This window comes from Petaurus breviceps, unplaced genomic scaffold (genome assembly GCF_028583685.1).
Source record: "Petaurus breviceps papuanus isolate PSGF00001 unplaced genomic scaffold, PetGlider_PUasm1.0 126, whole genome shotgun sequence".
Taxonomy (NCBI): Eukaryota; Metazoa; Chordata; class Mammalia; order Diprotodontia; family Petauridae; genus Petaurus; species Petaurus breviceps.
Window position 1 is genome coordinate 6506569 of NW_027185655.1, and position 15102 is coordinate 6521670.

At 40.2% G+C, this 15102-nt stretch overlaps 1 protein-coding gene across 2 annotated transcripts in view; it reads left to right on the top strand.

Annotated features, from left to right (window-relative positions):
• The window catches only part of USO1 (USO1 vesicle transport factor), an 85260-nt gene that overhangs the window by 12161 nt on the left and 57997 nt on the right, over positions 1-15102 (top strand). For both annotated transcript variants that reach the window (XM_069091993.1, XM_069092002.1), the window contains exon 4: positions 1565-1644. In XM_069091993.1, coding sequence (XP_068948094.1) covers positions 1565-1644 — 80 coding nt within the window. The remainder of the gene's footprint in view (positions 1-1564; positions 1645-15102) is intronic.

Here is a 15102-nt window from a genome sequence, read left to right on the forward strand (position 1 = left end):
TAAACTGTTTTGAAAATATATTTTGTTTATCATCAAAATTATCTGCATAAAATCAATAGAATATTTATATAGTAAAACATCGTGAATTTATTTTTGTTAATAAGATTCCTGTAGGAATACATTAGATTTTTACTTAGATTAAAAATGAACTGCTGGGTGGTGCAGTGAATAGAGCACCAGCCCTGGACTCAGGAGGACCTGAGTTCAAATCCGGCCTCGGACACTTAACACTTACTAGCCGTGTGACCTTGGGCAAGTCACTTAACCCCAATTGCCCTGCCTTCCCCCCTTCAAAAAGCAAAAAAACCCCAAAAAACTGAACTGCTGCCTTATCTCAGTCTCTACTTAATCTGACCAGTTTGGGGTACTGAACTAAGGCAGAAGTAGGTCTAAATTGGAAAATGGAGCTGGTGAAGGGACTGTTGGCAGCCTGGGAAATTTACTGGGGAAAGTAAAGCTGTAAACCACAAAGGGTAGCTGCAGATAAGGGTCCCATTGAAAGTGTGGCAAAAGAATAACACTTGTGTGTGTGTGTGTGTGTGTGTGTGTGTGTGTGTGTGTGTGTGTGTGTAAATAATTTATGGTCTACATGAACACTTCCTTCACAGTAATCTTCTGAGATGATAGGTTTATGTGATATTAGGACGATTTTATAGACATGGAAACTGAGCCTCAGATTCATATGTCTGCAGTCAGTCACACATACCTGTTAAGTCTTAGAATCTGGGGACTTGAATTTAGGACTTACTGCCAAGTACAAGAACTCTTTGGATTTTCATGTATCTGAATTTATCCAGATTCAGAAAGGTACAGATTTTGCTAAATTAATTTAGAAGTCCCTTTCCTCTGAAGAATTAGGAATTAAGAAGTTGAATGATACAACAGTTCTTCCAGGAAAGTTGGTGTTCCCATTGGGTGTTGGGTGTCTGTGAGAAAATTTGTATGCCAAGGATACTTTTCTTCTTTAAACATAAAATATGAAATTAGTGTACATATTGCTGCAGATACATGAGGCCCTTCTTGGTTTCCCAGCATCATTCACGTATCTTATATCCGTTTTGTGTTTTTCACCTGTGGGCATGTTGGATCCCCTTTAGTAAGATATAAGCTCTTTGAGGGTGAGGATTGTCTTAACTTTTATATTTGTATTTTTTTTTTTTTTAATAATTGGGGTTAAGTAACTTGCCCAAGGTTACACGGCCAGTTTTTTTGTGTGGGTGTTAAGTATCTGAGGCCAGAACTGATCCAGGGTCCTCCTGACTCTGGGGCTGGCGCTCTTACTCACTGTGCCACCTGGCTGCCCCTGTATTTGTATTTTTAACTCATCATAACTACTTAAGAAATGCTTGCTACTCAATGGGTACGTTTTGGGGGTATTGTTTTCCACTGTTTTGCTGCAAAATTACTCATTTTATCCCTGGAATATTAGGACCAGCATTGAGTCCAGACTGTCCTGTTACCCCACTGGTTTCGAAAATACTGCACTGTAGAAATTCTCAGTAGTTGTAAGAGTTTTGGTCAAAACAAGTATTAGCCTTAAGCATTTAATAATTTTTTCTTGCAGTTCAGATTCTGAAATAATAGGTTATGCTTTGGACACACTCTACAATATAATGTCTAATGATGTAGAAGAAGAAGAGCAAGGTAAGTTTCCAGGTATTTCTGTCTTATTGGAACAAATTAATCATTTAAAAGTTTGTTACAGATGTGCACAAGCATTTACATTTGGGAGGGTGGGGGGTGTTCCCAGCTACAAACTGCACTATACCTTTTAGGCCCGGCTTTGGCTTGTAGCATTAGTAAATCAAATTGTTCTGAAATAAATTGTTAATGTCGATAGTGCAAATACTACTGTTGATTTTATTTGCTGAGTTGTTTTTGGTAAAATTGTATATGAGTTCTAGCCTAATTTAAATTGAAAATGCCTGGCTTTGTGGAAGAATTTAAGTGCACCGGGCATTTTATTATTTGCTTTTGTCTCTGTGACTGATGAAATCTCAAAACTGCAGATAGAAAAGACAGTTGCCACTTGGAAACGGAATCATCTAAGTGTTACAGGCTTCCAGTAAAAGAGAAATTTGTTAGATTAGAACACGATCAGTTGCTGTGTCAGTCCTTGGGGAGAAATGTTGAAAATGGTTACTGGATGAAAGTGTTTGTCATGTTATTATAAAATGGTGGATTATCATTCATTGATTCTTTTGCCCTCTAAGAAAACTTCTTTATCATTAGTGTATTTTTTTTAGAAGGTTATGCTTATATGAACACATAGCAGATTCTAGGTGTGTTGTCAGTCTTTACTGCTGATTGAAAACCAGAGTTTTGCATCTCTGCAGTAACATCTTGGATTTGAAGTTCCTTTTAGGGAACCTTTACTTTATCAGTTATGTTTTATTAAATTATTTAAGAATATACTCTATAAAGAAGTTGATATAAAAGAGTTCGGTTACAATGGAATGCATTAACCGCGCTATTCTATCTAACATTCAGTAATAGCCTTTGAATTCTCAGGTTTTGTCTTTGATTATTTTTCCATCTAGGTAGCTATCCAGATAAAGTTTTCAACTATTGTTATTAATAGTAAAAATCATCTTCTTTTAATTTAAAAAGAGATATATCTAATGAGGAATTCTAAGCCTCTTAATGATTTCTAGAGTCAGATTTCTTATCTTGAAGCTAGATCACATCTTAGTTTATCTTTTAAAAGTAGATATTTATCTTATTTTAAAAAGACTACCCAATTGCTAATATTAATAGGCTATCCAATATGAATATATTATAAATTTGAATTTATTCAGTGAAATTAATTTTGTATTTCTGATGCTCCCATGATACTCTGCATTAAAAATTATTTGGTATTCAGTGATTCTAAAGTAAACTGAAGTTCAGATATATTTGGGGGGGGGGAGAAGAGATATTCTTTAAATACCCTTTCCTTTTTTTTTTTGTTTTTGGAGGGCAATTGGGGTTAAGTGATTTGCCCAAAGTCACACGGCTAGTAAGTGTGTCAAGTGTCTGAGGCCGCATTTGAACTCAGGTCCTCCTGACTCCAGGGCCGGTGCTCTAGTCACTGCGCCACCTAGCCGCCCCCATACCTTTTCCTGTTTTGATCCAAATTACTAATATTCTTGAGACACAAGGTTGTTTTCCTGTGATGTATTCATTTTTACTTGGTGTAATTCCGCAGGATTGACACTTGGTCCCTTGGTAGAGAGAAGCATCGAAGAGATCATTACGAGCTTACTGTGGTTGAGTTCTAAGTTTGCTACCACACCTCATTTCATGATGTGGGAAGTTTATTCTTAGGAAAGTTTGCATTGTTCTCAGAAAATAAGAAATATCTTTTACCTGCTTCTCTGTTATTCAGGTTTTGTAATTAAGCAGTTAGGTCGGCTAGGTGGTGCAGTGAATAGAGCGCTAGCTCTGGAGTCAGGAGGACCTGAGTTCAAATCTGGCCTCAGATACTTAACACACACGCACAGAAAACTAGCTGTGTGACCTTGGGAAAGTCACTTAACCCCAATTGCCCTCCAAAAAGCAAAAAAAGAAGAGAATTAAGCAATTAGCAAAATGTCCAATCCTTTGAAATACAAAATAGGAAAATCTTGACAGCAGGTAAATGTATTTTGACAATGTATAATATTATTTAAAAAACAGCAAAAACTGGTGTGAATGTGTTATCAATTCTTATACATTACAGTGTTGAACACCAGTAGAAGAATTCATAAAAATTTTTATAGTAAGGTTTATTTACAGTTCTGTTTATTTTCTTAATACCCAAACTTCCTTACTCAATATTTACTCCCAGCTATTTTTCTCACAGCCTAATGCTGGTGACCTTTCCTAGATAGGGAATGTTTAGTAAGCATTACTGGGCATTCTTGGGTTGACCCTAGATTCTAGTTCTAGGATCTGTCACTGATTTGTTGTGTAACCTTAGGCAGGACATTTTGCTGAGCCTCGAAGTCCACAAATGGAAAATCAGTTACGAGACTGGGTGATTTGTATGATTTCTTCCAGCTCTAAATTTCTTTAGTCTCAGAGAGTGTATTGTGAGACATTTTGTGGTTTCTGTTTTCTAGACTCCAAGAAATAATCAGGTTTATAATACTTTTGAGTAATTGAGAAGTTTATTTAGGAAAAGTATGTATTAATTGCCTAATTTTAAATAAGTAATTTGATTCATTTCTGACTAGATGTAAAATCCAGCTCTCCCACTAATGACTAGAGGGTATTTTTAAGTAAGAATATAAGAATTCCTATCAGATGATGAAACATTGGTGCTGTAAATAGTATCTTTCCTTTATTCTTTTTAAGGATTAGAAGGGTGAGCAGGTCCAGGGTGAAATCTTGGGCTTTCCTCTGTGTGTTTGGTTTTTTTCTTCTCTTTGTTTAAAATGTATTGTCCGGGAGGCTTCCCTCTAGAAACTGAAGGGAGAATGCTGCAGTCCTGACAGGCTCCCCAGGCAGGCAGGAGGCGTGATAAGGATTTGTGCATTGATAGCCATTCAGCTGGCATTGCTCTATTATCTGCTGTGTGCAAACCCAGTGGTAGGCACTGGGAGGGAGACAAAGGTTCTGTGATACTTGGTATTTGGAGGGCGCAGACTGGGCACCAAGAACTAGGATGCAGAAGAAGTCCTGATTGTTTGGGGGGAAGGGAAGAGTAGGGGTGGGCATTCCATCGCCTTTACCATGTGCCAAGCAGCGTGCTAAGTGCTTTTACAAATCGGACCTCATTTGGTTCTCACAACACCCCTGAGAGGTTGGTGCTGCTATTATCACCCCCATGTGCTGTTTAAAAAGGCTTGAGAGACATAATTTCTGGATAATTTTATTAGTAGTGGCAGCATTTCAGTAAAAGTGTGGTCATTTGGCTGTCTTCCTGAAGGTGGCCATCAGCTCTGATTGGTTAATACTTAATACAGAAATGAGTATTACAGTGAGAGGGTAGTCTGTGTTACAGTGAGGTTCTTGGCATTCCTGACTTGGATCACACCAATTTTGGTCAAAGAGACTTAGCAATTTCCTTATCACCTCTCTGACAAGAGGGAGAATCAGCCCTTTGTCAGACCTGTCTGAGTACACACGGTGAGCAGGAATGTACCCATTAGCTCAAATCTAGACTTTCTTTTACTGTCGTTAGTGTTTTAGGAAGATTTCCCACACAGGTTGATTTCTGCGTGAGGAAATAGAGAAAGGGGGAAAACTTTGGTCCTAATACAGTAATGAATTAATACAAGAGAGAAATAACCATTTCTCACACCCATTTTGCAGTTGAGGAAACTCAGGCAAACAGAGGTTAAGTGATTTGCCCATGGTCACAGAGCTAGTGTTTGAGGCTGGATCTGAACTCAGGTCTAACTGATTCCAGGCCCCATGTTCTGTGTACTGTGCCACCAGCTGCCTCTGTTTAAAGCTGTTAAAGCTTCAGTCTGCACTAAGAGAGTTATAAACAAAGTGCCAAGGTCTAAAGGAAGAGAGCTCATTGCTGCCTGCATAAGAAACCTTCCTGTGATATTCATGATCTCAGTTCTTTAGACCTTTGAAAAATTCAAGTAGAAAAGTGAACTGAAAATTTAAGTGTAGGAGATACACAAAACCTCAAAGATAAAACAAAGCCTTGATGGGAGTCCTGTAATGAAGGATTGGAGAATACTTTATTAAAAAAGGAAAAGATGAGATCAGAAGCATGGTAGGATAGCATTCTGTATGAAGAATGGAGGTGGAAAAGCGTGGCCGAGGACCTTGGGATGAAGTTCAGTGGAGGGAGAAAGAAACAGACAGACCTGGAGGGGGAATATAGGACAGACTGCCTGAAGAGAGGCTGCAAGTGGACGAGGAGTCCAGATCACCAAGCTGGCACGGCGGCAGGGTGATAGGTGTGATGGGGTCATTCACCTCCCTGGACACCTGCTGGAGGTCTGTCTCTGATGAGAAAATCATGATCTGCCTTAGTAATAATTTCATCTTTCGGGAGGTAGAGGGAGCAGCAACAAAGGAGACCGCTATAATGAATCCATCCCTGATGAGCACGGAGGAATCGGTTGTTTAAATAGAGGAAGAGGCCATGCCATCCTTCAGTTCACGATAGAAAAGAAGGCCAGCCCAGTTTGTAGGGTTCTGTAGGCTTTGGGAAGGCTCATGTGGAAACATTCAGAAAAGGCTTGGTAGGGGCCTGTGATCCTGGGACACAATATTAAGAAGATTGTTTGTTATTGAAGATGAAACTCTTTTAATGAGACAAACAAGGAATACTGTCCATGAAGAAATAATGTAAAAGGTATCCAAGAAAGTGCTTTGAATAATCAGAAAAGTCATAAACCACCTTGGATTTTTAAAAGATAAGTCCAGGAAATGGCAGTCAAAACAGCTAACAGAGAATGAATATAAAAGTGTCATAGTTCATGTCAGGAGCCCCGAAGCCCAGAATGATCGAAGGTTTGTGATAAATGCTAAGGACAACAAAACAGATTTGAAAGGCTACGTAGGGAACAAGAGGAAGAAGATCAAAGAAGAACTAGGGCTGCTTGGGGTTGGTGGGACCGATGAAGAAAAGAAGGTAGAACGACTAAAGTCTTATTTTGCTTCTGTTTTCTCTACCTAGGAGACTGGGAAGCATAGAACAAAATGGTTAACAGGGAATTGAAACCCAAGATAAGTGAGGAGATTCTCAGGGTAGCTGCCTTCCATATGTCGAAATCATCAGGCCTGGACCAAGTATACCACACAGGGTACTGAAAGAACTTATGGATTTGATTGCTTAGCTATGTGAAAAGTCCTGAAATGTGGGGAAAAGTGTCACAGGACCGGCGATGGGCAAATGTGGGCCTCATTTTCAGAAAGGAGTAAAAGATTCTTGTAGTTAGAGGTTTGACTTTGACTCTTGGTAGAATTCTAGAAAGATGATTTATGAGCACTTTGAAAGGGAAGTGGCAATCACTGAGAGCCGACAAGGGTTCACCAAGAAGAAACCAGGCCAGGCCAACTTCTGCTTTTTGGTTAGGATTACTAGAGTAGGAATAGGTTAGGGAAATTTCATATGTCACAGTAGATATCGTATGTATCTCTATAGATTGATGCAGATGGATAGATTATGCACATGCTTTTCAAGAAGGCATTTGTTAATTTTTAACTGGATACAATGGAGACAGGTAAATATTTAAACTGGTTGAAAAATCAACCTCCCCACACGCCCAAAGAGGTGATAGATGGGTCAGTTTAAATGTGAAGTGCCATGGGACTCTGTTTTCGATTTTGTTGTAGTCATGCTTTTTCTCAGTAACTTGAATGAAGGCATACATGTTATTATTTATTTGCTTTATCCATAAAGCAGGAAAGGGTAGCTAAAATTTTGCATAATAGAATTGGGATACAAAAAGGTAACGTAAGTCAGAAATATCGTCTAAATTTAATAAATTGAAAAGTAGCAAAGATAATTATGAAATCTTATATTTGGGTGAAAAATCTCAAGTTCTCAAGTACAGAATGGGAAAGGCATGCCCTAGATGAAGATTCTGGGTGTTTTAGTACACTGCAGGCTTGATAGAAATCAACAAACAAGAAAAAGCTAACGTAATCAATCATAGGCTGCATTAGGAAAAAACAATGGAATATGTAGGAAGACTCTATTCTGTAGTCTGGTTGGACCATTTCTAGAATATTGTTTTCAGTTCTGATTTGTACATGTCAGAAAGGACATTGATAGGCTAGACTTCATCCAGAAACTGGCAACTAGAATGGTGAAGGAATGGGAAGCCATGCCATTCAGATCGTAGTTGGAAGAATCATCCAAGCCTTTGTTAAAGTACCTACAACATGCTAGGCCTTGTGCTGGGTGTTAGGGGTGCAAATAGGAAAGTAATAAAGTCCCTGCCCTCAAGGAGCTGACATTCTACTAGGAGGGACATTGCATGTTCACATATAAGTAAATAGAAGATTTATAGAACATACGTGTGTGTGTGTGTTTGTGTTTGAAGGGGGACACTAACAAATTGAGAAAGGCTTTTTTGTTTGTGTCTTTGAGACTGCCTTATCTAGGCTGAGCGTACAACAGCCAATCATGGGGCTGATCCCAACCCTCGTGGGCATACTCTCCCACTTTTTCCAGCCTGAGCTGCTTTGCTCTTCCATAAGCAGCCTGCTCACTCCTTGTTCTCAGGGACTTGCCATATTGGTGCGGGACTTAGTGAGGACAGCTGGCCAGGCCATACTTTAGCCACACTGCAGCCTCAGCCTCCCCAGAAGCAGGAACTTGAGGTGTGTGCGCCACTACACCAGAGGCCTGTGGGAGGAGGTAGCGCTTGGGTTGAGCCTCGGAAGAGCTAGAGGTACCAAGAGGGACTAGGGATGTTCATTTAGCCTGGGGAAGATGAGAAGACTGAGAAGGTGAGGACATGGCAGTGCAATTTCAGGATTTGAAGGACGTTTGTATGGAAGGGAGGGAACCAGTTATGTATAAGATGTAAAGAAAGTTTTTGCCTCAATGAAAGGAAAAACTTTGTTACAGTTAAAGCTTTGAAAGTGGAATGGGCTGGCTTCTAAGGCAATGAATTCCTCATCTATGGGAGGCCTTGAGCAGTCTGAATTAAAGGGGTGTCATTGTAGAGGGGATTCTTGCTCAGGTACAGAGATAGATGTGTGTGGTAGATGAGCAGGGTCAAACTCATGGCCATGGGACTGAATCAGATGAAAATGTAATTGAGGAAAGTTTAACAAAGTAAGGAAAAATACACTACACCCTAGGTAGTGTTCATTTGTGGTTTTCTGAGCCATATGCTGTCCACTGGAATTTTATACCATAATACTAGATGACCTTGGTGTTTGATTTCAGCTTGATAACTCTGATTCTGTGATTTGGCCACATTTGAACTTAAATTTGAACTTAAAGGATGGGGAGGGTGTGAGGCCTAGAGGGCAGTGTCAGCCAAGGCACAGATGTTAGTGACATACAGTAGAGCGTGACCCTGTTTATCTGGCCCTCAGTGTGGTGTGGAATAAGGCATACTGGCTCTAGATTGAAGAACTGAGATGAAGAAGCTTGCACTTTAGTGCCTTGTGAAAGCTACGTCATCTAAAAGCAAAGAGCTGTTAGAATATTCTGTTAGGAATTTGTGGGACAGTGAAAGCAATGACTGCTGCTCCTCAGACTGATCATTGCCCTTTGGTGCCGCATCAGGTGCTCCCTGGGGGCACGAGGTGAAGGACGTGCTGAGTCCACTGGGACATTTTTCATCCTTTGAACTTCCAAGTTTGAAAAATATGCCTAGTGGTGCACTGGTCCAGAACCTTGGAAGAATTGTTTTAATGCCATGTATGGTAGTTGATTAAATGAATTTGATTTATTTCTTACAACCAACTGATATCCTAATGTAACAGCTTATGAGAAAAGTCTATTTCTTGGGAAGTACTTTAAAAGCTCTGTTTGTTGTTATATGGTGCTATGTAGGTAATGTTTATCTTTTTCAACAATTCTCTCTTCTTTCTTTTATGTCTACCATTGCAGATGACATGGAAGGTAAAAGAGATTGCATTTATGTGTGCATGATGCTTTGAGGCATAATTTTTGATAATATAAAAACATTGTTGTGTGATTTTTTTTTCCCCCTTCAGCTTGTAGTAAAGCTCTTCATATTGAAAGTTCCTTTATTGCTTAAGAATTCCTTATTGAAGATAGATCTTTCATGAAGTCATTGTTTATTGATTGTATTTATAATTCCCACATTTTATGTGTAGATGTTTTTGCTCTCTGGGACTCAGGAAATGTTTCCGGGGCAGTTTTAGAATGAAAATAATGAGGACTCTTGATATTATGACAGTGCAAATGTCACAAATTAGTTTGTGTGTTTTTTGCCTGTTTTTTTTTTGTGTGTGTGTTTTTGTTTGTTTTTATTTTTTCCTTTTTGGAGGTGCAGTTGGGGTTAAATGACTTGCCCAAGGTCACATGGCTAGTAAGTGTTAAGTGTCTCAGCCGGATTTCAACTCAGGTCCTCCTGACTCCAGGGCCGGTGCTCTATTCACTTGCCACCTAGCCGCCCTCACATTTTGTTTTGAAACAACAAATGAAGCTAGCAAACCTTGGAACAGCTCCTACGAAGTATAACCAGAATACAGCTTCCTGTTTACAGAAAAGCAAGATGTTCCTGGTGGTACTTCATCATTTCCTGATGTGCCCTCCTGCCCCACTTTTTAACAAAGATAATTAAGCAAAACCAGCTGCTGTGGTGACACTGATTCTGACAGAATTACATGCCATTCTGTGCTTGGAATTCCCACCCTCTCGAATGAGGACGGGGCTGTGTTTCATCATCTGTGAGGTGTCTGTGTGTCCTTGAACTTGAACCGAATAGTATTAACACGGACTGACCATTTAAAAAATAATTTCCTGAAAGCATAAAAAGTCCTGTTCAGTAGGTACTTCACACCCATTAAGTGTAGTTGTAACTTTTATTTTTGTGGGATTAAATGATTTGTTTGTTAAATGAGGAAGGAAAGGCTTTTCAGCCACAAACTGGTTTGAGATGATAGGTGCACAAGTAGCCCAGTCTAGCTGAGGCTTAACAAAGTACCGTGGCTTGGTGGTGTGCTTGGCATATCTTCGATGTTGACGTTACTTTTAAATTAAATGAGAACTGTCTATGTCTTTAGGAGTAACTGGAACAGTAATTTCTGGAATTTGTGGTGACATTTGGAAGGAGCTGCCAGTGGATTTCTTTCTCCGTTTCTTTTTAATATGAAATACTATCCACAATTGCATTTTTCCCTAAATTACAATAGAATCTTGATTAAATTATACCCAAATAATATGCAGCCATTTTACTGAAAAATGGGCAATTTGGGAGCCTGCATTATTTTGATGAAATTTTTACTTTAAAAAAAAGTTTTGAAATGATGATGTATTGTGTTTTTACACAACACTTTTCAGCAGTGCTTGTTCTGTGATAACCTTCCCTTTACTCCCCAAAACAAAAGTGAAGTGATTAGACAGAGTGTAAAATTCTGCAGTTGTGAGAAGAAACGTGTAAACTTAGTGAATTCTCTCTGAGTAATGGCCCCGATCATAAAAACATAGATGGGCCACCCAGGGCCTGTCATTTTATATTTGGGGAAACTGAGACCCAGAGAGAAGTGACTTGTCTAAAGTCAAACAGGCTGTAAGTTTTAGAGACAGGATTTCAGCCTCTTTTCCCTTAATGAAGTTAATTTATTCTCTTTTTATATGCATTTTCCTCATTTAAATGTGCGATGGAGCAGTTTCTGGAAGACCTGACTTCAGGTTCTGTAGTTGTCTATTTGGGCACTTACCTTTCAGCACTTCAGGCAGTTTCCAAAGAGTCTGTGACTGATCTGGTGCTCATCTGCATTGGGAGAGGGAGTTTTTTCTCTGGGAGTTCCCTGTGTTGGGGAAATCCCAGGTCTGGTTCTCCCTGTTTACTCTCCTCTCCCCTCTCTTAGCCCCCAAATTATATGAATGTGTGCCTATCTTAGGACTTCTGTGTGAATATTGACTGCATTTGCCATCTCAGTATTTCTTGACTCAACTTTCGGCCTTTTCCTATTACTGTTACAGCATCTGCAATTTACTCGTTCTACCCTTTGTCCCTTCACTATCACAGATGTTTTAAACTAGAAAGTCACTGAACTTGACAGTTGCTCAATATTCACTTTATCAACATAAAAATTGGAAGTTTTCTTCCGACAAATCTTTCAGGAGCATTTACTCTGTCCAACAGCTCCTCCTTTCAGAGGGTTTCATTATCCATGCCGCTGTGTTTTCCTCGGTCAGCATCAGAGTGTCAGATTGGATAGGACACTGCGCTTGAAGTGAGGGGGATGAGCCTGACCCTGTGCTTAGACTCCTGTTGGCCATGTAATTCTGGACAAGTCGCCTAATCTTTCTGTGTCAGTGTCCTCAGTGCTGAGATGAGAGGCTCAGGCAATCTCTGAGACGAGCCGGTCCCTAGAGCTGTCTCACACTCCATGCTCATTGATAAAGCAGAACATTTCTCGGAGTCTGTCTCCCACTTGAATCCAGACTAAATGACTAACAAGACAAGAGCGTAATGATTCATCAGCCCCATCTCAGTATCTGTGATTGTCGTCTGCCCGTTTGGGGGAGCTTGTGTTCTGGTATTGATCTGTAGTTTGCTAGCTGTGTGACTGAGAACAGATTTCTTAACCTCTCTGTGCCATTGTTTTCTTATCTGCAGAAATGATCGTTGGGCTGGACTACAATTTTAAAAGTGTCTTTTGGTTCTATAATTCTCTGGAAGTTGCTTGTGTCTGCTAGATGCCAGAAGGGAGGGACCCTCTCCTTCCTTCCAGTTCATTTTTGCTGCATGCTAGGAGGGTTATATTTCCTGACATAGCTCTGCCTTCATCACCAGCAGCTGACTGAGGTCATTCAAGGTTAGATTGTCAGGAAGGTTAACCAGTCCTCCCTCTGCCCTTTTTTCATTCCTTTCTCTTAAGGGAGATTACTTAAAGAATACTTTTTCTTTTAAAAAATTATAACATATTTTGAACAAAGCAGCCAGTTTTTAAACTAACTACATCAACACAGTTTGTCATGACTTCCATTTTAAATCTATGAACAGAGAAGATAGAACATAGATTTATTGTGCTTTCCTTTTCTTTTTGTGTTTTGAAGGTCGTGGAACTGGTGTTTTTATCTCTACCTGAGGGATGGGGTAGACATGCAAAACATTTACTAGATATTATGCACCTTTGGACTAATTCAATGGGTTGACCATAAACGTGTTTGTTATTGAGCAGTATTCGTGCTTCATCATTTTGGTTTTTCCTGTATGGAGTACTAGACTGATCTCAGGGGACCCTGTCGGGCACTGAGGAGGCTCTGTAGTATTTTAGGGACTGATGCAGTCAACATAATATCACGTACAGTACACCAGGAGTAGTTTGAGAACCTCACAGTTTAAAAGAAATTCCCTCTGAATTTAGTCTTTGTGTGACATGCCCTTCACAACGCTTGGCAGATAACTTTGGTGAGCATATGACTCCCTCTTCTGTTCTTTCCTTAATATTGATCATTAAACAGATATCTCTACAGTTGCATCTGTCGGGGAGTCTTTCTGGTCTGATGTATACCTGAGAGATAGCTTGGAGGAGAGCCTTTAAGATGGAAATTTGCTGTGTTAAATGAAAATGTTCTTTTGTAATCCAGGATTCAGTACACCTTCCAGTCATTTGTGTGCTTGTAAAGATGTGTTATACTGTAAAAAAAAACCATCTTTGGAAGCCTGATTCTTTCCTTCTCATATTTTCCTGAAAGAGACACTCTTTATGTTCTGACCATTCTCATAAAGATGATAAAGTATAGGTGTATAGGGTCAGACTTGAATAATTCCATTATCTGTTATTTCTGTTCTTTAAAAATCTGCCAGTTGAGATCTTGGAAATAGGTCCCTGAGCCGTTTCCATTTCCTCATTTAGCACATGGGTAATTCCACTTGTCCATAATGATGAAAATAGGTTGCTAAGGAAATACAGGCAAATTTGTTTTCCTCTTTAAAATTTTCTCTGTTATATGCTCTTGGGATGAAATGGATTTTCACAGTTCAGCTCTCCTGGAGCTTCTGCTAAGTGACTGACCACTCATATTCTGTCTCTGCGCCAACTCCTAACTGTAGGCATACCCCCAATGCTTTGTCCTGGATCCTTTTTTTCTCTCTCTCTGTACTCAGCATTTTAGGGAACCCATCAATTCTCATGGGTGAGAATTCCACTGTCCTCTCTATGCAGATACTTTCCCATGTCTGCGTATCCAGCCCTAGTCTCTTTCTTGAGCTCCAGTGCTGCGGCACTAGCTGCCTCTTGAATATTTCCACCTGGCTGGCTGATGGGCTGCTCATCATATCCAAAGAAAATTCATTATCCTTCTAAATGCATTTCTCTCTTGAACTTCTTGAGGGGTGATTTTTTTTTAACCCACCCAGATCATTTTATATTTCTCACTGTTAACCAAAAAAATTAAAAATCCATGAGACAAACATTGAACCTGGGTTTATTATATGAGAAATAAACATGCATGTGGAATTCCTATCCCAAGTACAAGGGAGTTCACAGTCCAGGCAGAAGCTTTCATACCTATGAGTTGCACCGAGGAGAAATCTCATGGGCAATTCCCTCTCAAATGGCAGTGGCATAGGAGGAGGAAGGGAGCAGGAGGGGAGGAGAAAGACAAAAGAAAGGGATGGGAAACATGAGTAAGTAGGATGGTAAAAGCCACATTTTTTCCCTTGGGAACTGCTGGACCAGGAAGGTAGGAGGGTATGCCATCTACCAGGGTCCCAGGTGCACAGTTTGTCATCTGGTACAGACTGGCTGGTGTCAGTCCCTCAGGGACACACTGAGAGTCCAGCCAAAGGTACAGATAACACGTTATATCAGCTTGGGGCGGGAGAGGTTCTTCCTTGACTCGTTCTGGCTCTCCTGCAGAGCCCAGTCCAGGGTTTCTGAACATGTGCCAACTCAAGAAGACAGGTTAAGGTGGCTTCAGGGCAGCATCATTTTTTTCACTTCTGCATTAAGCTGTGAGCTCCTCAAGAGCAGAGGGTTTCTGCTCTGTTTGTTTTTCTCTTTACCTTTCTTTGCATCCTCAGTGTTTAGCACAGTGCCTGGCACGTGGGAGGCACTTAGACATGCTTGGCTCCATCATACCTCCTCAGCTGGCAGTCTTGTGGACCCCCTCAGCATCTCTCCACCCAGGTGATCACTGTCTTGGTATAGGCCTCATCACCTCCCAGCTGAACTATTTCAGTTGTCTCTTAATTCATCTCTCAGACTCGTGTTTCACTCCTCTCCAGTCCAGCCTCCACATACTGACAAAGTGACCTCCTGACGGATAGCTTTGACCATTTTAGTCCCTCTATGCACACCTTTTGACACACAAAGTGACTTAGTTGTTTCTTGGAAAAATGTGAACTCCTTTTTGACATTTTGTCAGATTGTTTTTCACAATTTGGCTTCAGCTGACCATTCCAAACACCATGCGGCCTGTGTTGGCCACACCGGTCTTATTGTTGCTTCTCATGCTTGGAATATTCTACTTTCTGTATTCTAATAGAATATTTCTGTTCTGTT